At 44.6% G+C, this 25,301-nt stretch overlaps 1 protein-coding gene across 1 annotated transcript; it reads left to right on the top strand.

Moving 5' to 3' along the window:
• Positions 1–1,925: 1,925 nt before the first annotated feature.
• Positions 1,926–15,597, top strand: HNRNPU (heterogeneous nuclear ribonucleoprotein U). Its single transcript, XM_066315955.1, has 14 exons — positions 1,926–2,894; positions 3,838–3,949; positions 4,072–4,145; positions 6,484–6,623; positions 8,103–8,202; positions 9,277–9,389; positions 9,788–10,051; positions 10,302–10,421; positions 11,036–11,164; positions 11,535–11,703; positions 12,237–12,476; positions 12,728–12,930; positions 13,986–14,057; positions 14,477–15,597. Exons 1-14 carry the CDS (start codon positions 2,159–2,161, stop codon positions 14,528–14,530), a joined length of 2,526 nt encoding a protein of 841 aa, XP_066172052.1. The 5' UTR covers positions 1,926–2,158; the 3' UTR covers positions 14,531–15,597.
• Positions 15,598–25,301: the final 9,704 nt, after the last annotated feature.

Raw genomic sequence — 25,301 nt, forward strand, 5'->3', positions numbered from 1 at the left:
TAAAGCAGTATGAGCACGCTACTGAAGTAGGGAGACATGACATCGTTTAGGAATGGGATTACATGTGACAACTGCAGTTCTCGGGTGATTCTGAATGAGAGTGTTTTCTAGCACACCGGCACTGACAATATGTGCAGATGTGCTCATTTAAGGCAAGGCTCAGGGATACAAAGCTGGCCTAAAAGAATCTATCAATCCATAAAGTTTGTGGTGGTAGGAGGGATTATCAGACATCGGGGTTGATTATAAACTCCTCCAGAAATATGACTCAACATGTGAAAAGTGCTGTGCAAGATCAAGGTCTAAACACAGGGCTCTGACTGAGATTTAGATACAAATCATAAAGAGTCAATGATGTCTTGTTTAAATTCGTTTACATACCAAAAAACAAACGAACACACCCCCCGAAAAAGAGGGTTGGATAGGTAAATGACATCCAAATTAATGCAGAGTTATCTGTAAGTTTCAGTCAGTAATCTTGCAATATTAACTAGTTTAATTTTGTTGTCCCTTTTGCAGAACAGTATATGTCAGGAGTCCCTCAGCAGACTAGCTAAGATTGTTCTTTCATGAAGAAATGGACAAAGGCAATGATTTAGAATGGTCCAGGTTAATCACACATTGACCTCTCCTTTGCATCGATGTACTCTTATCCTTTTCTTCTGCAATTGAGGTGACTCTGACTTACTGGTCTGAAATAAAATCTACTAACTTGACCTTAAAGTAAGGGAAAGGTTCTGGCAACTTTTTTCTCATCTGCACATGCTGCATCTCTCCCTGTCTCTGTTCCAACAAGCTGTTGTGCAGAGCTAGGTTGAGCTAACCTTGCCTACCGAGTCGTATTTTCTCCAAGCAGATGTAGCCTGACTGAGAACAGAGCGGTGTGTATACGTGTGTGAAACAGCCCTTTCCTTGCGCAGTTAAAACGGGATGTCTTCCTTGTCTCTCTTTTCTTCCTCTGGGGCAGGTAAATGTAATTGGTTCTGGTTCAGGAGGCCACGCAATCTGTACCAACACAAAGCAACTTCGTGGCAAACACACCTTCCCTTCTGTTGCGCTTCACACCGATCCTCTGCCGGTTTGGCTTGCACTGCTTTTCCTGCAAGTGAAAATTAGCCCTTTATCCGGGCTTCCTATGGAAGCCGACTTGTAAATCTGTGCTGCCTTTCCGCTCGTGCAAAATCCTCTCCGCTGTTTTCGTGTTACTTGTTACTGAATTGGAAAAAAATCTAAAATTCTATGGCTGTGCAGCTTGTGTGGCTGGGGAGGGCCCCATACTAACGCTGTCCAGAGGGGGAGGCAGGGGGAAGAAAAGAGGGAAAGCCGCGCAGTTTTTGTGAGCGGATTGGCCCCGTGCAGAGCTCCTGACAGGGAGTTCATGCACTGGAGAACCTTTGTTATCGCCGGCTCCGGTTTGGGCTCAGCGCCGTGCCTGCCTCCTGGTGCTGCGGGAACGGGGCAGCCGCGCTCCCGGCCTTATGTAACTGCGTTAGCAGGGCTGTGCCAGGGTAACTATTTCGAGCAGCAGCGCCCCTTTTCAAAGCCCGTCCGCTACAAACCGTGCGGGACCAGGCCCGACACGGGCGCAGGGGAGCCAGGGGAATCTGCGGGGAATCAGGACAGGGCGCTGCGAGGCTGCGGCCGGAATGCGGTCCCGTGAGGCGAGGGCATTTCGGTCGACCTGTGTGGCCTCACGCGGGCGGGAGCTGGGAGCTGGCACGGGGGAGGCTCGCAGCCCGGAGCGGGTTCATTGTACCGGAGCGGTGTATCGGTCGATCCGCCGCCGCCAAGTAGCCCACCGGGACAAGGGCGGGAGGGCGTGCTGCGCTCGCACGGGTATTTACGGTAATGCGGTCGTTACGGTAGCGCGGGAGGGCCTACGTGCGCGGGGGCGGGGCGGCGCGCGCGCGGCGCCGGAGCGTGCGCGGCCCCGCGAGGCGCGTCTCCCTCGCGAGCTCGCGGTGAAAGGATTTGGCGCCAGGCGGGTCCGGCTCTGCAGCTCCCGCAGCCGCACGAACCCCCCGCGCCTCCCGCCCGCACCCACCGCCCGCCGGGGCACCGACACACCGCAGGCAGAGCCAGAGCCGTCCGTCTGTCCCTGCCCGCCGCCGCCCGCGCGCCGCCCAGGGACCGAGCCGCCAGTGCCGCCGCCGCCGCCATGAGCTGCTCGCCCGTGAACGTGAAGAAGCTGAAGGTGTCGGAGCTGAAGGAGGAGCTGAAAAAGCGGCGCCTCTCCGACAAGGGTCTCAAGGCTGAGCTCATGGAGCGGCTCCAGGCCGCGCTAGACCAGGAGGAGGCCGGCGGGGGCGGCCCCGCCAGCGGCGCGGCCGAGCCCGGCAACGGCAGCGTGGAGGGGGAGGCGGCCGAGATCGGCGGGGGCGCCGCGCAGCTCCGCCAGGGGGGAGGCCCCGGCCAGGCCGCGGCCTCCGCCATGGAGGACGACGACGAGGAAGGGCTGGAGGCCGCCGATGGCGACGCCATGGAGCTGGGCGAGGAGAACGGCGAGCGGGCAGGGGCCGGGGGCGGCCCCATGGAAGAGGAGGCGGGCGGCGAGGAGGAGGAAGAGGAGGAGGAGGAGGATGAGAACGGCGACGACCAGGGTTTCCAAGAGGGGGAGGACGAGTTGGCCGACGAGGAGGAGGCCGGGGCCGGGGACGCCAACGGCCACGGTGACCAGCAGCCGTCGCAGCCCCAGCAGTCGCAGCAGCCCCCGCCGCTCCTCCCGCCGCGCAGCGCCGCCGCCGCCAAGGAGGCTCCCGGCAAGAGCGCCGGGGGCGCCTCGGGACCCGCCGCCGCCTCCGGCCCGGCGGGTCCCGCTAAGCAGCAGCAGCAGCAGCAGAAGAAAGCGGAAGGCGGCGGCGGAGGCGGCCGCCCCGGGGCGCAGGGCGCCGGGGGTGAGTGAGCGTGGCGGCGGGAACCGGGGCGGGGGGGGGGGGGCGGAGGTGGAGACGGGGGCCCATTAATCCCATCCCCCCGCCATGACGGGGGTTGCCCGGCCGGGGGCGGGGGGGGCGGTTTCCGGGGCGCGCGCGGGAGGACGTTGGCGGCCCCGCGCCTCGTGCTGCCCCGGCGGGGGGGCGGGGGGAGGGGCGCGGGGGGAGGGGCGGCGGAGGGGCCGCTGGGGCGCGCTGTGCATTGTGCGCCGAGCGCGCGTGACGTCACTTCCGCGCTGGGCGCCGCCGCCGCACGGGATGGCGCTGGGAAGGCCTGGCGGTACAATGGAGGCGGGAGGAGGAGGAATCCCTTCCCTGGGGCTCCCGCCCGCGGCCCGCCGGGAGGAGGCGCAGTCGTGCGGATCGCACGATGCCCTTGCGAGAGGCCGGCAGTGTCCCGCTGCCCCCGTGGTGGGCGGGTGGTGATTATCTTGCGGGTCTGGAGGCGCGGCGGGTCAGGAGGTTTTTTTTTTTCTTTCTTTTTTTTTCTTTTTTATTTTTTTTTTTTATTTTTTTTTTTTTTTTTTTTGTTTTTTTTTTTTTTTTTTTTTATTCTTTTGCCTTTTTTTTATTTTTCGGGGTTTTTTTGGTTCTATTTTTTTTTTTTTTTTGCCTTTTCAGTGGGGGTCGTAAATAACATTGAGGGCCGTACTGGCTGCTGCGTGGTGTATTGGCCACTTCCGTATGCCAAATCATTTCTGATTGGCGACAAGTTTTAAGTCTCCCTTGAAAATTCAAAATACAGTTTTTTACTTCAGTAGCCTAGCCGTATTCCTTTTTAAGATGCCAGCGCTTGTCTCCAGCTATAGCTTGGTGCCGCATACAAAGTCGAAGCCATCATATAGATTCTATTCCAAATTAAACTAAAACATAAAATCAAAATAAATCATTGCTTCTGTTACAGGAGATGGTAAAACGGAACAAAAGCCTGGTGAGAAGAAGAGGGGAGTGAAGAGACCACGTGAAGACCATGGCCGTGGATACTTTGAATACATTGAGGAAAACAAGTATAGCAGGTAAACAGAATTGGTGCTGCGCAGCATGTTGTGATTAGGAGGAATATAGTACAGAAATATTATTTTTACTTGGTGAAAATTTGTGTAGCTTCACTATATTTTGTTTGGTTTTGTTTTTTCAGGGCCAAGTCCCCTCAGCCACCTGTCGAGGAAGAAGATGAACATTTTGATGACACAGTGGTTTGTCTTGATACTTGTGAGTAAACACACTTTCCTTTGCTCTGGAAAGATGTGGTGGTAAGGGTTTTAATCTTAATGCCATGCTTTCTGAAACGGGGAGGATACATTTGTTGATTTTCATTACCAGGTAATTGAAAAAAAAAACTAGAAAAACACTGCATTTCTACCCATTTTTAGCAAACAAAATAACAGAAGGATATATGAGTATATTAGCAGTAGTAAGCTGGGTTTTCCTATGAAGTCTGTAGTGATAGAGGGTTCTGTGAGGAAATCTTTACCAAAGCATTGATCTGGTCTGGAGGCTTAGATGGGTAAGTGTAGAGTGCACATAGAACACCCTGGAGACATCTTGATGAAACAGCTGTTCAGCACCCCTGCCCAGAAAGCTCAGAGAGCTAGTAGCGTAAGTTCTTACAAAATACAGTTTGAGAAATGAGCTTCCTACATAAGTTCCCTTATTTATGTCCCAACCAGTGGTACATTCTTTCTTCTAATAAATTTAACAAAATCTGGTAATGCCTCCTTAAAAATGACCCATTCATGTAACTTGTGAGTATGGGCTTTTGGGTGGTGGTTTGTGCAAGTGGGATGGCAGAGAGAATTTGTTAGCAGAGCACAGAAATTGAAAAGTACCTGCACACAGGGCTTTCTTTTGAGACAGATTAAAAATATCACCACTACTGTAATACACCATAACGGCAGACTTGACATTTGTATTCTTGAGGGTAAGTAAAAGGACACAGCGCAATATTAGAAAATTTGTTCTTGAAGTAGTGCTTGAACTTGTTGGATTCTTACTGTGCCATGAAAGGAAAGCTTAACTTTTGGCATTGTCTGGTATATTTGTTAGAAGTTTCAGGTGGTTTTATTCCACAAGAAATGGTTTGAAATGGAAGGAGGTATTAGTTTACAGTCACATAAATTGCTGAATATACCATCCCTGACATTTTGATAAGTAAGTCTCAAGTTTTTGCTGCTAACCTGGTGAGTAGCCACTTCTGTGGGAGCTTTGGATTTTTCCAATAGCTGAGTAAATAGATAATTTTCGTTATTATTGTTTCTAGTAATAATAGTATTTTATAGTAGAAAATGTTGTTACTGGACAAATTCTGATTTAAAGTGTTGACAGAATTTCTAGAGACAGGATTCAAACACAGCTGTGAGGCTCAATTGTGTAACGAATTGGCACTCCCTCTTCTGGACAGTGATCCAGACATGTAAGAGGTTTAGCCACTCTTAAGTGCTTTTTATTTCCTGTGTCTTACAAAGAAGCTGTAACTTCAGATTCTGTTCTCATCTCCCATTTGAAGGTAGCATGCAAAGGTGGGTTTCTCCTGTATGATTTTATCTGTTTTTCATGCAACGAACGAGTTAGCAGTACTAATAAGAAGACACTTGGATCGCTAATAACGTTTTTGGAATTGGGGATGACTGTGCAAACAGGGCAAACTGCATTTTACTGTATTCTGGCATCATGCAGGTTTTACACCAGAGCAGAATTCCTCACTCTTTGCTCATTTGCTCCTTTCTTGTAACCATAGATAGGTTTGGAGCTGCTTCTGTGGATTCCTTGCTCTGGGGAATTGAAGTGTTGCATTCTGCACCTCTTGTTACCATTTGGCTTTTTTTTTCTGAAACCTACTCAGAGATTCATTTGCAATTTCATTGTGTGCAGCTCTGAAGATGCTTGGAAAACCAAAGTTCTGCTTAGGTTCTTAGAGTGATAGGTGAATTCATAGTGTGTAGGTCGTGTTTCTGGGCTGAAGTAGGTTCACTTAGCACACTCACTGTGCTTAGCATATCTGCATCTGACTTAACTGCCTTTATTTTGATAGATATAAGCTAATTCGACTTGCTGATTTACTATTATTAACCAAAGACAATGTTCAGTACCTAAAACTTATGTGTTCACATTTACTACTTAGCAGCCCTTAGGTTTGGGCTTGAGCAGTGAGAGTGCTTCAGAATCGTGTCTCTAGAGGGTACTGTGGAGAGCACAATGCAGATGGCTCTGTATTGATGGAAGGAGGTAACTGACAAACAGGATTCAAACATATAAAATAAAAGTTTGGGGTTTTTAAGCATTTGGAAAAATTAGGGGGAAATTGACAGAGGTGAAGATGGCACCTTGAAAATTACTTGTTAGCTAGCTTTTCCTAATATTTTTGGCTGAGCTTCAGTCTGCAGTTCCATCTAAACATGTTGCTTCAGTGAAAGATTCTGGATACTTGCTGGCAGTTTGTCTTAAAAATCACCTTTGAAAGCTGGCATCATCTTTATTGCATAAAATTGGACACCTGTATTTTTTTTTTTTCTTGTAATCAGAGTAAACAGAGTGATTTTTATGTTAACAGATAACTGTGACCTACATTTTAAAATCTCAAGAGACCGGTTTAGTGCTTCCTCTCTGACCATGGAAAGCTTTGCTTTCCTTTGGGCTGGAGGGAGAGCCTCCTATGGAGTTTCTAAAGGCAAAGTCTGCTTTGAGATGAAGGTGAGTTAATGTTTATGGGAGATTTTTGCATGCTTAAATATTTATAATTACCACAATTTTTGGACTTGGTTGAAACTAATTGATGTGAACAGGACTCTTAAACAGCCTTCTCTTGCAAGAAGATGGCTCAGTTTGCAAAACTGCTTTCTCTTTCATAAGAATTTCCATTTAACAAACAAACAAAAACCCAGGAATTAAAACAAAACAAAACAAAAAAACCTACATTTGTTCTGAATGCGAGACTTTTGGTTTCATTTTTTAACCATGAATTGTATTTGGCATCTCATGCATCAACACGGAAAGTATTTCTATGCTCTCTAGTTAGAAGTTTGCTTGTACTTTCTGAAGATTACAGAAAGCTTGACTTTTTTTATTTAAGGGATATAATTCGTCCCGATGGTCCTCTGGTTCTACTTAGTCTTTGAGTTTGGTCTTCTCTAAGCAGGGATTTGGACTGGATGACCTAGAGGTCCCTTTCAACATCATTAACTGACATGATGTATAGAATGTGAGTATTTAGCAGGCAGTTGAATTTGGAGAGCAAGAGTTCTCCTGAAGGATGAGATCGGCAAAGAGCAGTCAACCTTCTAATAAACTGAATTCTCCAGCTTGTTGATTGGCCTGTGTGTATTAATCAGTGCGCTTCCTCTAGTACTTTCAAATGTAACTGTTACCATGAGAATTGGATAGTGATTCCATTATCCAAGCTTTTGCATGGAGTGATTTCTGTGTCTGTTGATACCTATAACTTTGGAAGGCCTGTGAAGTGAAATTTATGTCACTGTTTATTGTCCTGTTCACATTAAAATGAGTTTGAGCTCAGTCACCTGACTGGAATAGTTGCAGAGGTTGATAGGATACTGATGGGTTTTTCACTTGATTCACAGTAGTTTCTAAAGAGAGTTAAACAGCTGGTTGCATGTTGATTCCAGTACATTTAGGTGGTTTGTTTGGGTTTCTGGGGTGTTAGTTGCCTTTTTTTTTTTTAAACCTGGTTATGTTGTTTGGAAGCTGGCAGCTTTCCCAGGAAGTCTGCTTACAGTAAAATGGGGTAGTGTAATACTTTCACTAGTCTCTAAGAAGCAGATTTTTTAATACATGGCACGTTTTCTTTGCTAAGTAATTTACTGTTAATCCCGACTTCATAGCAACTGGGGTTTGTAACAAATATACATATTGTTTGTGATTTTAATACAGTGACAAAAGGACTTAAAGCTTTTGACCACTGACAGGAGCTGCTATAACAAAATGAGGATTTATGGTGTCTTCCGTCCTCATTGCTAAGTCAGGAGACAGAACTCTTCAGTCACTAGTTGTGTTTCATATTCTTGAATATGTTTTAGTTTTGCAGAAGGTGATCACTTAGACTTAGCAAAGGTTTAACCAAAGTGTAAAGGTTCCAAGTGTTATCTATTGTTCTTCCATTCTGTTGGTGTATAATAAATACTGCTTACCTTTTACTGAATAATTTAAAAATAGGTTACAGAAAAGATTCCTGTGAAACACCTGTATACAAAAGACATTGACATACATGAAGTGCGAGTTGGCTGGTCACTGAACACAAGTGGAATGTTGCTCGGTAAGACTTCAGTGTTTGCTTTTGTGTTGATGTGGCTGAAGTTTTAAATATTTTTTTTCTGAAGCAGGGAGGACAAGCTTAGTGATTGTAGTCTTGTGTTCTGAAAAGTGGTCTTAATTTGAGTCATTCATTGTACATGGTGTGAGAAAGTTCATTACTAGGACCAAACAAAGTCAGAAAATATTCAGACCTGTAAGGGTCGGGGCTATAATTGAAGAATGAATTCTTCCAGTGATCATGTGTGGGTTGTGGAGAACATTGTTGAATACCTGATGAGATAAAGCATTTGTCTTTTTCTTATAGTGTTGTAAGTAGAAAAAGGGGAGTTGCCCTTCCCTCCGCTTTTAAAGGGTGGGGCATGGTATAAAGTTTTAACCCATGGTAACTTTTTTTTTTTTTTTTGCTTTGTGGGAAAATCCTAATTTCTGAAAATAGCTGGAAAGAAAGCAGTACAACTTCATTATATATATGACTAATAATAATAATATTTATAACTTCATAATAATAGTAATATTTAACTTTTATTGCTAAAATACATCTTTGGGGGAAATATTGGTGAGTTGATATGTTCTGACATCAGCAACAGCTTTCTATTTAAGTTACACCTAAGTCCTTGTGTTTGACACTTCTGTTAGCTTGTTCCTTGCAGCTTCATCCTCAGCTGTTGCATAGGCTGACTGTCTGCTAAACTCCCTTTAAAATGGGAGGGGTAAGTGCTCCTGGAGACTTAACTTCAGAAAGCCTTTCTGACTACGTTACAGCAGGTATACCACTGCATAATCAAGTCTTCACAGTTTAAAAATACTTGTTCATGTCTTTATCTGACAGTTCAGCTTTTATTGTCAGCATGAATCTGGAACCAGCAGCATAAGGCTTTTAAATAGGGATAAGGAAACACTGCTGTTCTAGCTCAGGTGAAAGTATTGAATAGAAGAATGAGCTTGTATAGCTATTGGGGGGTGTCAGAGCTTGTTTTGGCGTTAATAAAAATACTCTGAACAGCTCTAAGGTGAGTTATGCCTAAAAGGTTAGGCAGGAAAGCCTATTTGTAATTAGTTTAAATTGTTCCTTCAGGTGAAGAAGAATTTTCTTACGGCTATTCTCTAAAAGGAATAAAGACATGCAATTGTGAGACTGAAGATTTTGGTGAGAAGTTTGATGAAAATGATGTGATTGGATGTTTTGCTGTAAGTTTTCACTTATATTTTCTTTTGAGGGACAACATTCTTGAATTTTAGACTGCTTTGATGTTAGAAGCAGTAAAGCAAATACATAAAATCATGGGAGCAAGACAAGTTGTTTAACAAAGGCAGGCAGTAGAAGCAACAGCTATTACTAACAGTGACTGCTGGCAACATGATTTCATACTCATGGACAAACGTCTTTAGAGCCTTTTAACAAAAATGCAGATCCTGAACAAGATAATCATTGACAGTGACTCATTAGAAGAGAAAATTTGCCTTAGTTCTTTATGAAATAACAGTGTTACAGAAGTTAAGTGAACATAGCCAGTAGAGTGAAGTGACTGATTAACTGTATAAAGTGAGTTAATTTTATCCAAAACAATGCTTTTTCTGAAAAACAGAATTTTGATGGTGATGAAGTGGAACTCTCGTATTCCAAGAATGGACAAGAGCTTGGTGTTGCATTCAAAATAAGCAAGGAAGTTCTTGATGGGCGACCACTCTTTCCACATGTTCTCTGCCATAACTGTGCAGTTGAGTTTAACTTTGGTCAGAAGGAGGAACCTTACTTCCCTGTACCTGAAGAGTACACCTTCATCCAGAAGGTCCCCCTGGAGGATAGGGTCCGAGGACCAAAGGGACCTGAGCAAAAGAAAGATTGTGAAGTAAGTTTCTTCTGATCATCTCAAAAGTTGCTCAGGCAGATGGATGGAAATGGTGGCGATAAAGAGACTATTCCACCTCGCTCCTGACGTTTTTGTTTGGGAGCCTTAATACTCAGTGTCTCGTGACCTGTTTGCTAAAACTACCTTCCCCACCCCCACATCCCTCCTCAGTATCAATTAGGGTTGCTGGGCTAAGTTGTGTATTAAAATCTTTGGACTGGTATCTCAAATACAGAACTCTTTGTCGTAGGTGGTGATGATGATTGGCTTGCCTGGAGCTGGCAAGACTACATGGGTTACCAAACATGCAGCAGCAAATCCTGGGAAATACAACATTCTTGGGACAAATACTATTATGGACAAAATGATGGTAAGTGATAAGACATTTTATTTCTTGATGTATTGAAAACTTGCTGTAAATCCATGATCTGTGGAGTTCTTTTGTATCAAAGAAGCTGGCTGCTTCTTAGCTAGTGGCCATTCTTGTTGAAGAAAAGATGGCTGTGGCACTTAGTGCTGTGGTCTGGTTGACAAGGTGGTTTTAGGTCATAGGACTCAGTGATCTCAGAGGTCTTTTCCATCATAATGATTCTTTGTAAAGATTTTATTACCTTGCTGAGCTGCTAATTCACACACAGCGGGATTCTGAAGCTTTTTATGGTAATATGTAAGAAATAGTCATCTGTTGTTGACTATTGAGTGTATTTCTTCTCTGTACATCACTGTTCTCAGAATGGAACATTTAGCTGGAGTTAGTATTGTGATGAGTGTACCTTGAACTGAATGGTACCAATTCTTGTGGAGTCTTTGTTGATAAATCTCTTATTGTTCTGTAAAGGGCTGAGAATTTCAATTATGAGTTTGCAGCTTCTGTGGCCTTGAATTGAACAAGCCTTGAAGTGTGGTGGAAAGCATTTGGCAGAGAAAAACGTCAGCCACACGTATCAGGACTGCACTGACTAACTGTGGGAAATCTCTCTGTAGGTTGCAGGTTTTAAGCGTCAGATGGCAGATACTGGAAAACTTAACACATTGCTGCAGAGAGCTCCACAGTGTCTGGGAAAGTTCATTGAGATTGCAGCTCGTAAGAAGCGGAATTTCATTTTGGATCAGGTAGAAGCTTCAGCGGAAAACGGTTAAGGAAATTTGTTAGAGGCTGTATTGTAGTAATTAATTGGGATTAAAGTTATATTATAGTAGCAGTTATTTCAGTTACTGACTTACTACTCATTCAGGGGACACAAAGTTGAGATATTACTACGAATGCTTGTCTGAACTTCTCTAGATTTATGGGATGTGGGAGGAATAGTGTTATAACACGTTGATACAAGCTCGTAACTTTGCATTATGCAGCATCTTTATGTCCAGTTATTTGTAAACTTCATTGCAAGCTCTTGTAGAGGTGAAGTCTATACACCATAAGTTGACTTCCTTAACTCTTACAATGACAGCTACGTGTAGTAAGTTACTGCATTTTTTTCAGACAAATGTGTCTGCAGCTGCGCAGAGGAGAAAAATGTGCCTGTTTGCAGGCTTCCAGCGCAAAGCAGTTGTTGTTTGCCCAAAAGATGAAGACTACAAGCAAAGAACACAAAAGAAGGCAGAGGTGGAGGGAAAAGATCTTCCAGAGCATGCAGTTCTCAAAATGAAAGGCATGGAACATAATCCTATACTGTGTTTTAGGATGCTGAGTATCTGTTTAAAGGATTAAGTAAACGTGAAGTCTAAAAAAATCACTTTATCTTAAACAGTTGTACTTATACAAAACTGGAAGACTATTGTAACTTGGTAGGATAACACTATATTGTGTTCCCTCTGCTGCAGTCCTTAACACTACTCAGTTATGGTGATACGCTTCATGCAGATGCACAAAGCTGTCTTGGCATAAAGTGCCCTATATACGTGACATATTTGGCAGAAACTGGTGTTCTGAGTGGAGGCTTATAAAAAAAAAAAAAAAAAAAAGATAGGCAGAATGTTTTCGAGGTTTGGAACAGTACTGGCAACTCCATGAAGACCTGTTTATTTCCTTTGTCACTGTTATATTTCCTCAGATTATGTAATTTTGTCCCTATGCTGAGGGGATGGAGAGGGTGGGAGGAAGAGTGGGGGAAAGGTGTTTAAATTGCGGCTTTGATTGTAGCTGAATGTAGATGCTGAATACTCAGTGTTTTTGCAATTATAGGGAACTTCACACTGCCAGAGGTAGCAGAATGTTTTGATGAAATAATCTATGTAGAGTTGCAAAAAGAAGAAGCTCAGAAGCTTTTGGAACAGTATAAAGAAGAAAGTAAGAAAGCTCTTCCACCAGAAAAGAAACAGAACACTGGCTCAAAGAAGAACAAGAAGAGCAATAAAAATCAGTTTAATAGGGGTCAGAGAGGACGTGGAGGATTCAACATGCGGGGCAACTTCAGAGGAGGAGGTGAGCCTAGAAATAAATCTGTGACTTCTAGAGGTTGCTGCTGCTGAGGAAAAAGGTTGTAGTACTTGAATTGCAATTACTATGCAGGGGACACCTCAGTCTCAATTTCAGTAAGTTTAACGTTTTAGTGCATGTTTAATTGTCCAGCTTGAGTGAGAGGTTTGCCCTACCTTGGACTGCACCATTCATCTTTGTGTAGGAGATTTGTAAGACCTAACAATGACTTGATTAAGGTAACTCTGTCCCTGCAGTCCCTGGCAATCGTGGTGGATACAACAGGAGGGGAGGAAACATGCCTCAGCGAGGTGGCGGAGGTGGCGGTGGCGGCGGTGGCAGCAGCGGAGCCATTGGCTACCCGTATCCTCGTGGCCCTGTCTTTCCAAGCAGAGGTGGCTACTCAAACAGAGGAAACTATAACAGAGGTGGAATGCCCAACAGGGGGAACTACAACCAGGTGATGTAGCTACAGTACTTGGGATGTTGTTTGACAGCTCTGGTGACCTGTGAGGAGTTACAGACTTGGGTTATGGTGCTGCACTGATGCCACACTGCAACACCTTTCTAGTTTAGTGCATGTGCCCTGGGCTCTGAATGTTACGTAACAACTGCTGATGTGAGGGGTTCATGCTAGGGCTGTTCATGTTCTGTCCTGTTAAAAATGAAGGGGTTTAGTGCATGCATGTGAAGACTTGTCTTCGTTTTTTTGTGAGTTTCTTCCCCTTCCCCAATAATCATAACTGTTGTTTGGCCTGAGGGTCAAAGTATATCATTATCAAACATGTAAGGAAACTTTCTGAAAATAGCTCTGCACACAGTCTTTGTTTTGGTGTCTGGTATCAAATGTAACTAGTAAAGACACACTAGCCTAGATTTTACCTGATGAAATACCGGTGGAAATGTTGGAAAACAAAATTGGGATTACTGAAGAGCCAGCAGATGGAGCCCAAGCCAGTAAACATGGCTCAGGTTTGCCTAACACTGACAAACGGGAAAAGCAAAATTTTATCTAAGTTATATCAATGTCCCTTTGTTGTACCACAACTTCTGTTTGAAGTTTTGTGGGCTAGCTCTTCTATTTTCAGTTGTGTGACCCATATCCTTTTGTCTGATCAGATAACATATCCTTGTAGCAACTACAGCCTTTCCTAACTAAAAATAGACAAGCTCTTGTATTTTTAGTTGTCCTGGTGCATTTAGCAGCTGGAAATAGGGTGAGTCGAAACTGGATTAGCCAGCTTTCCAGACCAAGGAACAACAGTTAGAGCTGATTGATTAATTCCGAGGTTCTTGCCCCATGCTTAAAAAGCAGTTCCTTAGAGGGAAGGGGGGAGACTTTTGGTATTCTAATGTTTTTCAGGGAGGGATTTTTTGGTGGTGTGTTTTTCTATTAAACTGGGGATGATACTTCTGAATGGTGTGTGGTATTTTGGTGGTAATAAAGATTGGTATTAGGACACTGCTGAAAAATGTCTGTAGACAAAGTAGTTAAAAACCCTTGTCTTCTTGCAGAACTTCAGAGGAAGGGGAAATAATCGTGGCTACAAAAACCAATCTCAGGGCTACAACCAGTGGCAGCAGGGTGTAAGTAGCTCCAGCGTTACCTTTTTACTGATTGTTAACTTGAATGTTCCAAAATGCTGACTAAAATGAATAGATGCATAATCAAAAGCAGATAGCAAAATCTTCTAATGCTAGGTAATATCACTATAAATAGCTTCTTGGGCAAAACTTAATCTGCCTTGATGGTCTTGATATATCAAATTCTAGCTGTGGCTTAATGTTCCTAATGGTATGTAGTACTTGGCTTCACATTACTGCTGTGAAGTGAACTTTTAACTGCCTTCAGTTGTTCAGGAACTTGCAGCTATTGGAGAGGACTTTAGTTTTCTCAAGTTCCAGGGGAACTAGATGTTTGTTAAATGCTTTTTTTCTCCCCAAGTAAGAAACTTAACCATTATGTGATTGCAGGTTAAAACTAATTATTTATTAATCTGTTGCAGCAATTCTGGGGTCAGAAGCCATGGAGTCAGCATTATCACCAAGGATATTATTGAATACCCAAATAAATGAACTGATACATATTTCTCCAAAACCTTCACAAGAAGTCGACTGTTTTCTTTAGTAGGCTAACTTTTTAAACATTCCACAAGAGGAAGTGCCTGCGGGTTCCTTTTTTAGAAGCTTTGTGGGTTGATTTTTTCTTTTCTTTTTTTGTACATTTTTAATTGCAGTTTTAAAGTGATTCGTAAGAGAACCTCAGCATTGTGCACGAAAAGAGAATGTGTCAGTATTTCAGGGTTCTACATTTTATCTGTAAAATGTGACTTTTTTTTTACCACAACAAAAGTAAAACGTTGCTTTGTACCTGGTGTCTTTTTATTAAAGAATTTTCTCCTTTTTCCCCATCCCCCAATTTCTAAGAAACAGTCGTGAGTCATGTCACAATACAATAGAAATGTTAGCAACCAGATTCGTATGGAGGCATCTTAGTAGCCCTCAAATACCATGAGATTATGTAAAGCTCCCTATTACACTCCATCCTCTCTATGAAGCTCTGGGATGGGGAGGGGAGGAGGGGGAGGCAAAAGTTTCTGGCAATAACTAGGACTTTTTTGTAACATTTGGAACTCAATAAGACGTTGGGGGCAAAGAGGAAACCTGGGGCTAAATAGTGATGGTGGAGTGTATGTAGAAGCTCTTAAAGTTGTAAAACTCGGTTGCTTTATTTGTGGAGGCTCAAACTTGTGAAGGTACAACACCATAATTTTTTTTCCATTTGTTCTGCATTTTGATTCTGAAAAGAAGCTGGCTTTGCCCATTTCTTATTAAACAAAACTTGTTGTAAATCCAGTTGTCTAATGGGATCTATATGAAGTTAGCTGTGTGTCTGTATAACTCTTTCCCCACAAAATACTGTATACCTAGTGTGCTTGTAGTAGTTACTCCACCATTTTGTAAGCTAATGAATCTGTGAGTCACCCATTTTATATCTTAATTTTTAATCATGTCAATTCTCAAATGGGTGTATCTCCTTAGCCTGCTGATTCCTTTTCTCTTTAAAGAAAGTGGGTGGAGAAGTTTAACTCTAGACGTTTGTTTGCAATAAAATAAATTCATTTTACTCTTGTTTGGGATTGTCGCCATCAAGGTCTAAAATCCCGTTAATGCTATAAAGAGGAAGAGAATGTATGAAAGCGACGATGTTGAACAGTTTTAAACTCATTACTGTACATGCTGAAATACTTGTGTTTCTTTAAAAAAAGTGGTGGTTGCTCTGTTAGAGATCTATCACATGTATAATTCACAGTTTAACATGATTATATGTATAGGGCAAAAGTCTTTGAGTTGCGCTTGCATCATGTAAAATCCACTTAACCTCTTTATTGTAAAATAGACATTAGGGAAGGAGCAGTAGGACAGGGACTAGGGCAGGAGGAAGGATTGTCATGGAGTTTAACAGAGAGCTTCAATTTGTTTTAACTGCCGTTTTGTTCAGCTTTATGCTTCTGTAAAATTGTAGTGGCAATGTTAGCTGCTAACTTGCGTTTTATGCCATAAGACAGGGGAAAGATGTACCCATTGTACGAGGGACACGGGGTACACGTGTGACAACGCGTGGCACTGCCTCCACCGAGGCCCTGGGGTGTGCTGGCAGTCCCTCTGACAGTGTATGGACTAGCAGAGGCTTCCTGGCAGCAGCCTAGAGCTAGAGTCGTGTGCTGTGCTTGAAACTTTTCTCCAGTGTTAGTCAATTTCTAGTAGTCTTCAGAAGTAAAGATAAACTTGTGTTGCTCTTCTAGCCTTTATAGCAGATGCCATTGCATATTGACATTAAACATTAACAGCACCACCTCCTTGTTAATAGTGCTTTAAATCATCCCGTTACTTTGAATGAAAAAAATGTAAACTGTCTTAAAGACTATTCAATGAAATTCGGGGAATTGAAACCCAAGTATGTTTTGCTGAAATGGAGTTTTCTTTAGACTTGCAAAAAAAAGTTTAGTGTAATTAAAGTCCATTTCCCTTCTACCCTCCTCACAAGAACTAACACTTTGTATGGAGTGCTGATCCTTTGCTTATTTTGGTACTCTATAAAATGATATAGTCTTAAACTAAAATATAAGAGCCTACACTTACTATGTGGTTGTAAAGCCTGTATTTCAATTCAAAAGCCTGGGATGTTTTGTTTTCAGTTTCTTTGCTGTGTGGTGTTTAAAAAAGCCCCAACAAAACAGCCACTCGTGAAGTGCTTTCAACTCTCACACTCAAAAAGGAGTATGCTATTTATATTAAAAACACTCCAACAAAAGCTGTTTTTTAAGTTCAGCACTATCTGAGGCCAGACTTCAAAAAAGCTTCAGCACATCCTCTGCTGGGACACGTGTAGCTCAGAGGGGGTGGAAAGATCCGCGTACATCCCGCTCGTGATTAGTCACAGTTGAGTGGAGAGCAGCGCTTGCATGGAGCCGTGTACTCAGCCTGGGTCCGCCCACACAGACTCACTCTCAACGTAGCTCTGAGTAGTCAGAGAAGGGATTTATTTTGCCATGTGGAAATAGCTTTTATAAAGAAGCAGTTAAAGAGTCACTAAGAAAAACAGTTTGCATTTAAGAAGGACAATATGAAACTTAGCTGATGGCTATAGAAAGGTGAGAGCACAGCTGTACATTGCCAAAACGAGAGGGCTGAGCCATCTGTCACGTTCAGTGATTTCTTCCAGCTTAAAAGGGCTTGTTTACGTGCAGAAAAGTATCTGGATTAGAGCAGCCGTACTGCTGGTGGCGGTGGCACAGATAGCGGCATACATACAACACTGGGGTTTGGGTTAGTATCTTGGGGTGTTTTTCCTTCCGGAGTGCAATGTGGCTTTGACTTTTTCTGAGATGGGGGTTTTTCCTAACAGTGCAAACCTGGATAGCCTCAGGTTTGGCTGTGCGACAATAGGACCCTGGCACACGGTGCCTGTGCAGCTGCTGGCAGCAGGGCCAGTGCTGCTGGTGGTGCTCTCCTTGCAGCCCGGCCTGATGAAGCTGCTGCTGCCATCTCATCCGGCACCACCGGGCTGTGGCCGCCCCGCCTTGCCGGAGGGGGCTGTGCGCGCTTAGCGGTAGGCTCAAGGCACGGCTGTGCTGCGTGTCCCGGGAGGAAGCGCCCGGTTAACAACCAAACAAACTCCAGTTGTATTTCTGCCTTCGCTAGTAACAGTCGCTAGGATACACACTGTGTACATGGAGCTGCTTCCCCGACACGCCACGGTCTTGGCGAGCGGCGATGTCCTGCGTGAAAGGACTTTGTAAACAGACTCAGCTGTAGGACATATGGGGCACGTTTTTGTTCGGGGGTGGCTTATAAGATCCCTGTCCCCAAACGCGGCTCTGCTGTCAGTAGCTGGCCTTTCCAGTGTGCTGGGCTGCTTCCTCTGCTGCCACCTGTGTGTAGGAGCTCAGTGTAAGTGGCACCTGTACAGGAGCTCCTTTCAGTGCCTACTGTGGGACAGCTCAGCAGCAAAGACATTTTTAGACGTTGTGCCCACTTTTTCTGATAGTGGAATTAATTAGATCAGTCTTCTGACAGCACCCTGAGCAGTCCAAGCCACTTGCATTAAAAGAAAAATTCTTACTCATGGTGTAAGCGGCAATGCTTTTAATAGAAATAGGTGATGAAGTCATCTTTTAAGATTAGGAAGTTTCCTTGTCCGTGACCTTTTGAAAAACTAGGCCAGTGCTTTCTAACAGGGCAACCTCAGACTAAGCCACAAGAAATCAAACTGAGTTGCAGAGATGTGAAATACTTTGACACTTCTGCAGATGTTAAGTGACGGGCTGGGCTCTCCCAAGCAAAGCAGCACAATGCTGTATTTGCAAACTAGCAAGGGAGGAGCAAGTACAGCTGGAGACAACTTGGCCCAAAGCACTGTGGAGGATGAGGAAAGCTCCAGGGTGTCAGAAAAAGCTGCTGAGGGGAAGGTGGCAACTCAGAAGTGCAGCTTTGTAACTCCGGTGTGTAACAGACTGGCTGTGGTGAAGTTACAGCACTGCCTCTCACACACATCCTCAGCCCGGGCAAAGCCCCCATGCAGGCAGAGAGAAAGGGGGAAGGAGACCTTCTCTTTAAACAGTGGCACATTAGTGGTTAGTTTTATGCAGCTTCTCTGCTTTGCTAGGCACCAGCCATCTCCTCCAGCACAGAAGGCCTCTCCAGAGCCAGCCCTTACAGGGCTGAAGTCAGAACTTGGCCAGCAATTACTCTGGATGTGACTCTTGCCTTAGTTTGTCCTTCTGCCAGTACTGGGAGTGACAAGAGGATTCAGTAATGAATTGGTTGCTATGTAAACTTAGCTGTAGCTTAAAAAAGATGTGCTGTGCTTAACATGTTGCCAACATCAATAGCAAAAAACAAAGGAAAGTGTAAAAAACCTAGAAATACAATTACTTGTGAGTGACTTGACATGCAAGTGTTACTTTGGAGCAAGTTTTTGTTCTTTCTTCTGGTTTAGTAGACAGTCTTTGATCTGTAGAGTACTTTTGGTCCTAGAAGTTACTAAAATCGAAACTGTGGGTAAGACAACTCAGTTTTTCCCTCAAACATTTTCATTCTCACAAATTTTTTACAACTTGGTAGCCCAGGGCAGATTCAATTTCCACTAATTACAGGGGGATCTGCTGCCTGGTTAGCACAAAAGGATTGAAAAGGTACTCGTTCTCCTTTAGCTGGGATCAGATGGCTTCTCAGTGGGACATCTCTGATAACTCCTATGGCATATAAAGGCAAATATGTGTCCTCTAGTTTGAGTGTGGCCTTAGTTTATGACACATTAGCCTGCAATAACTCTTCTGCTACTCTGTGCTCATGGGGAGTTCTGAAATTTTGCTGATGCTCAAGACAGTTGTAAAATTAAAAGGCCCAGAATGGTATTGAAGACCATCTCCTGGACACAAATACACACTTAAAATACCAGTGGTTTGTTTACAAGGTGACAGATGCAGGAAAGGTCTAATTCTCTCTTTTCAGTTTCCATGTAAACTACTCATATGCAAGCTAGAGCTTATATTCTGGCTCTGCTGAACTTTCAGCCTTGTGGGACTGTTGAGCAAGCAGGTAAGATAAGCTTTATATAGCAAAGGACTTTTGTCTTTGCTGTAAGAAAGTAGTAAGAGATGGAGGAAAGAAATTAGTAAGTCTGGAAGGAGGTATTGGGGAGTCCACATACAGCATCAGGTGCAGGTTGTAAGGAGCAGAGCTGTGTACCCAAAGCCTGGCACTTCCACACACTGTACACTTTGTTGTCTCTGCTTTGTGCTCCCTGCTGCTGCCAGAGCACCTGTGATGCTGTAGGGCCTCCCAGCCAGCCTGGGAGCACTGCATTGGAGAGAACAATTCCTGAAGGCAAAAAGGGATGCTCTTGTGGGAGTCAGGCTGTTCTCTGCATGGCACTGGGCTTCTCCTGCTTTGGGTTTTGCAGACTTTCTGTCTCTCTGTAGGCTGCAGAATCACAGAGATTTGTTTCTGGACATGGAGGCCATCCTCTCACTTGTGGCAGGACTGGCATCTGTGCTCAGGTCAGCTGGGGCTTTGTCTAGATGATGTCTAAAAACCTGCAAGGGTTTCTACAAACTGCATGGCCTGTCTGGGCTGCCCAGTGCACTGGCCTCAGGGTAAAACAGGCCTGTCCTCCTGCCTGGCCTGGAACTCCCAAGTGGGAGTTCATGGCCATTGTCCCTTCCACATCTCCTGCAGCTATCAAATGTTTGGCTTCATCATTGTAACTGTCCTGCAGATAATATTAGGTTCTTATTAGTTCACCCCACAGACTAAATCCAGCTCCTTCCGCTGTCTTTCCAGAGGACAGACACTGAGCTCTGTGGACACCTTAGGAGCCCATCACTGGAGTCTCAACAGTTTTTCAACATCCTTGTTGAGCAAGAAGCCCAAAGCTGGACAGCAATGTTAAAAGCGCTGCTCAGCAGTGTCAGTAGTGGAACATAAGTGCAACCCTTCATTCATTGGCCATGTGTTTCCTGATAGAGCCCAGACTGCAGGTTGACTTATTTGCAGAGAGAACACTCTCCTGGCCGACATTCAATTTGGCAGCCACTGTTAGGCCCATCCTCTTCAGCAGCACTGCTATTCAGCTTGCTGCTTCCCAGCCTCTAGTGGACATTCCATTAGGCAAGCAGCTGCACTATAAAACAACAACAACGACAACAACAATAATCTAATCTATTGTTAGTGAGACAAGCACCTCAAAAAGAAACACTAGCTGTAAATTACTCGGGTAAATTAAATGCCTAGTATGCTCCCCGTGTTTAGTCTGAGAGACCTTGGAGAAAGCAGCTGTGATAGTGCAATAAGAATTATTTCAGTACTTAAGTATCAGTAAACACAACATTCAAATGTCACAATCTGAGCTTTTGGATTCCAGACCTAGGATATTCCATCAATCACACCTTTTGCACGAACTTGCCTGCCTCTCTGTTACAAGAATTATCTCCTGTGTGGAGCAGAGCCCACCAAGCATCACACCAGCTGCCAAAGCTCGAGATGACGACTGGCTGGTTCCCGTATGTGGCTGCCGTGGGAGCTGCTTCCTCCATAGGAAAGGAGGTGGGAGCAATTGCTGCCATCCAGTGCTCCAGTCCGCAGGGCTGCACGCTGAGCCCAGCCCTGCTTTGCATTGAGAAAACTCCACAGTGTGCTCGGCGCAGGAGAAGGTGGTGGAGGCCGGGACACACTTCCTGAAAATCAGCATCTCCCCAGCGGCTCCCGGACATTCCTGGGAGGGGGCTGCTGCTACTGCTTCGGCGGCCGCGTTGGCACAGCCCCGGGATATTTATGTGCCTCCACAGCCTGGCAGCCAGCCAGTCCCTTTTTATTTTTTTTCCCTTAAGGAAACACCCGCAGAAGGGAAACGAGAGACTTCAACCGTTTCTTTCGGCAGATCCTCGTGCAGACAATGAAGAAAAGTTTTAAGGGATGATCTTGCTTTTATAGTGCCTTGAGAGGTCCATTATTTACCAAGTACAAGGACCCTTCTCTAGTTCCAGAATAAACCAGGGAAGATTACAGTGCTGAAAGCAACTGAAGGGCTGGAGGGGGAAGGGAGGGAGTGCATGGGCTCTTCCTTGAATGGTGGCAGTATTCCAATTCGCATGGATCCCGCAGGAGGCCGTCGGTAGAGAGACAGTGCTGCTGCTATTTCAGTATCTGAACCCCTCTGAATTTTGTCAGAGGTTTGGTGCCATCCCAGGAGTGTGTGACTTGACACAGAGCTGTAGTTTGTGGCCTCCCACAGCATTCCTGAAGCGCGGGGAGTGTGGCTGGACGCGTGTGTCCACACAGCCGTGTGCGGGGCCATCCCTCGCTCTGCTGGAAGCGAGCCGTGCTCCGCGGGAGCAGCTTTCCTGCCCATCTGGTGACCCACATAGGTGCTCCCGAGACAAGTCTCTTTGAGAGCGCAGGTGTAGGTGACAGAGATGAACACACTGAGGTATGGTATCCCCAGAGGAAGGATGAAAGGTGATAGAGAAATTTCTGAGTAGAAATTAATGCGGATTGGCTTTTGGGAAGGAGAGGGCTGTTGTGCCTGTTAGTGGGGGTAAGAAGCCCCTCTACGGTGCTGGTTCAAGGGGACCTTGTGAGGTTTAGGAAGAAAAGGCTGAGCTCTGTTTATCCATCTGGGAGTCTCAGTAGGCAGCAATGGAAGAATGTCACACTGGGATACTATCAGAGCTAAGGAACCGAGACAAACAAGTTCTGTCATGGCCTTCCAGTGCTCTGTATTTGCTCTGTGAAGGACTCCTGCAACAGCCATTTGTGGTATTGGCTCAGTAATAAACCTGTTACTGGCTTTTCACCTCAGAGATATTGCCACTATCTCAGCCAGAGCCTGAACAAAGGGAGGGATATTAGCTCCCCTTTAATTGCTTAAGTAACATAACAAAGAGCAATGGGCAGGTGGGCTGCCTGCATCTCTCATCCTGCTTCCACAGCATCTGTGCAGTGTCACAGCGATGACTGTGGAGAAAGATCTCTCACTGTGGCCACCTGGCAAAGGTAAAGGTGGTAAGAACTCTTGACCTGGATGACAGAAAGCATGAATATCAGCGAGAGTTGTAGAGCTTGTAAGTGAACTCCAAAAGACCTGCCAAGCATGTATATGCAGGATTGAAGGCCAAGATGTGTCACGGATAAAAGCACACTGTGAGCACCAGAGTTATCACAAGCCATTTGCCATCAATAGGAGAGATGAGGATCTGTTGTCCAGGGAGAAAACTCACATCTGCTGAGAGCACACCTGCTGCTCTTTGTTACAGCATTTGACAAAATAAACAAGGAGTTTAAAAAATATGCAAAGCATGTGCTTCCTTCTCTCCAGAGCACTGAAAAGGGGGAATCTTTGTTTTTGTTAAATGAGTCACCACACATTACAATCCGGGTATTTTTGGAGCTGTGGCCAATCTAAAGAGAAAGATCCCTGCAGTGGTAATTGTCCACTCCCATGGTATATTTTAGGTACTGCCAGAGGGCTCCTGGCATGTTCAGGAGAGTTGAGGGTTTTGACGCCCTTCTGCTCATGACAGATGACAGAAGTTGGCAGGATTAAGATAACCTCAGAACAAACTGCTCTTAATCTTGAAAACAAGCAGACATAAGGATGCCTTGACCTATTCCCGTAGGAACAGGCAGACTCCCTGCTGGATGGCTCTCAGGCAAACTCAAGCAAAAAAACCCAAAGGAGTGTGTGAAAAAGAAGGGACCCTACCCTTAGTCAGGGTGCTGTTAGCCATGAACAAAAGTCTGTGTTTTCCTCAAACTGTGTCATCCAAGGTTCTACCTCTCATTAGCCCCCTCCTCCACCATTTGAAGGTTTAGCAGCTGTACGTGCTTAATGTAATATTTTCATTTTAAGTGTAAGAAAGGTTCCTGTTTCCCAGGCCTTGAGTCACATTGAATCAAAATCAGTTCCACTTCTGATATCAAATTAGTTCTTGGTTCTCCACTTAGGGGGGGGGGGGAATCAAAGGATCATCTTCTTGAGCATCTGAATATACTGTAAAACTTTGTTTTGATCAGTTTTCCAAGGCAAGAAAAATCTATTTGTTTCAAGAGTTGAATGGAGCAAGCAAGCACCTTTCATTGGTAACCACTGAGCTCTTGAGCTAAGTGTCTGCATAGGAACAAACTAAGTATGGGAATTAGTCTACTAAGCTGGAGAAAACCTTTTGCTTGGGAGCTCATTACAGCTAAATTCACACAGTAGTTCATTGTTACCTGGATTGCTTATACCAAAGATAACAAACATACTTCCTCCAGGCCAAAAAAAAAAACCCTACCAAAAGCTAGGCTCAGTGAGAGGACATGACCTTTCCTTTGCAGCACTCGAGGACCTGGGGCAGGTGGTGACACAGAATCTGGAAGGCTGCAAAATGCAGTGAGGGCCAATGTCTCCCTAAAATCGCTGCGTGGATAAAGAGGTAAATGACAAGTTTGGGATGGCAGTCGTAATTGCCTCTGCTGTCACCTTCAGAAAAGTTCCTGAGTTTTGAGCCTGTTGCATCTGTCAATGGCTGAAGAAGGACATTTGCTCCTGTGAGAGGCACAGAAGAGGCAGAGGCCACCTGATCACAAGCAGCTCTGGGAATGGGGCTGCCAATTAACCTTAGATCCCCACGGTTCAGCCTGGTCCCTCCACAGCAGCCTCCCTTCCCGAAGGACCTGGACGACACATCTTGCAGAAGTGGCCTCTGGCTGCTGTCAGAGTGCCAAGTGTGGGCTCCTGCTGGAGGAGGCTGCAATGTCTTTTCCCAGAGTATCGCTACTGCAGGGAACAGGGAGAGGAAGGTGTGGAGGAACAATGGGGCCATAAACCCATCTCTTTATTTTGCTGGTGGTTTAGGTTCCTTTAAGGAAGGACTTCACTAACTTCAGGGATAAAATCTAACTGCTTGTCAGTCACTGTTCAGTGACCAAGTAACTGTATGTAAAATAAACAGGGTTTTAACAATTCATGGTGTCAAGGTGCTGTACTTCATTCTCTCCCTTTTTATGGTTTATTCTGAGGGGGCTGAAAACCAAACATCTTCAAAATTACTATTTCTTTTCCTTCCTAGTAACTGTCTGGTAAGTTTTAATTTACGCAATGCAAAGCAAACACTATCATATCTGTCATTAGCTGCAATATTTTACATTTGAATTCTGATAGTAAAATACAGGGGTGTGCTGTGTATTTCCATCAATGACTTAAAATTTATGAAATTTGAAGTTACAGATAAATAGGGATACAGCTCACTAATTGAAAAAAATAGTTGTGTCATTGCTTTCAAATCTTAGAATGACTTAAGTAACAGAAATTTTTGTTTTCTTGTCAATGTATCCTAATTTATGACAATTAATAGCTTTGAGATCTTTTGTTTTATCCTGTCTCTCACTCTTTAATTGGGGTAACCCATAAGTCACTTTCAGTTCACTCCCCACAGCTGGCATGGAACCAGCTGGAGCCAGCACTTCAAGGAATTATGCCAGACTTTTTCCACTGCATCTCTGACCATGAGCATTCTTCCTTCTGCTGTTGCAGGCCCCTCCTTTGACACTAACTGAGTCCTGCTCATTGCTTCCTTGTCTTATATCCCTGCCCTATTCGGCAGAGGCCCTGACTTTTAGTAAATTCCACCTCAAGTTTTAGTAGACACTGAAGCTCCAGTGTGCTGGCCAGGCTGCCTGCACATTGCCTCTTCCCCAGTTTTTCTGTGAACATCTGGCATGCTCATTTTACACTCCGCACAGTGAAGCAGAAGTATTAGATGGGATCTCTACGCAGTGCAGATA

Source organism: Sylvia atricapilla, chromosome 3 (genome assembly GCF_009819655.1).
Source record: "Sylvia atricapilla isolate bSylAtr1 chromosome 3, bSylAtr1.pri, whole genome shotgun sequence".
Classification (NCBI taxonomy): domain Eukaryota; kingdom Metazoa; phylum Chordata; class Aves; order Passeriformes; family Sylviidae; genus Sylvia; species Sylvia atricapilla.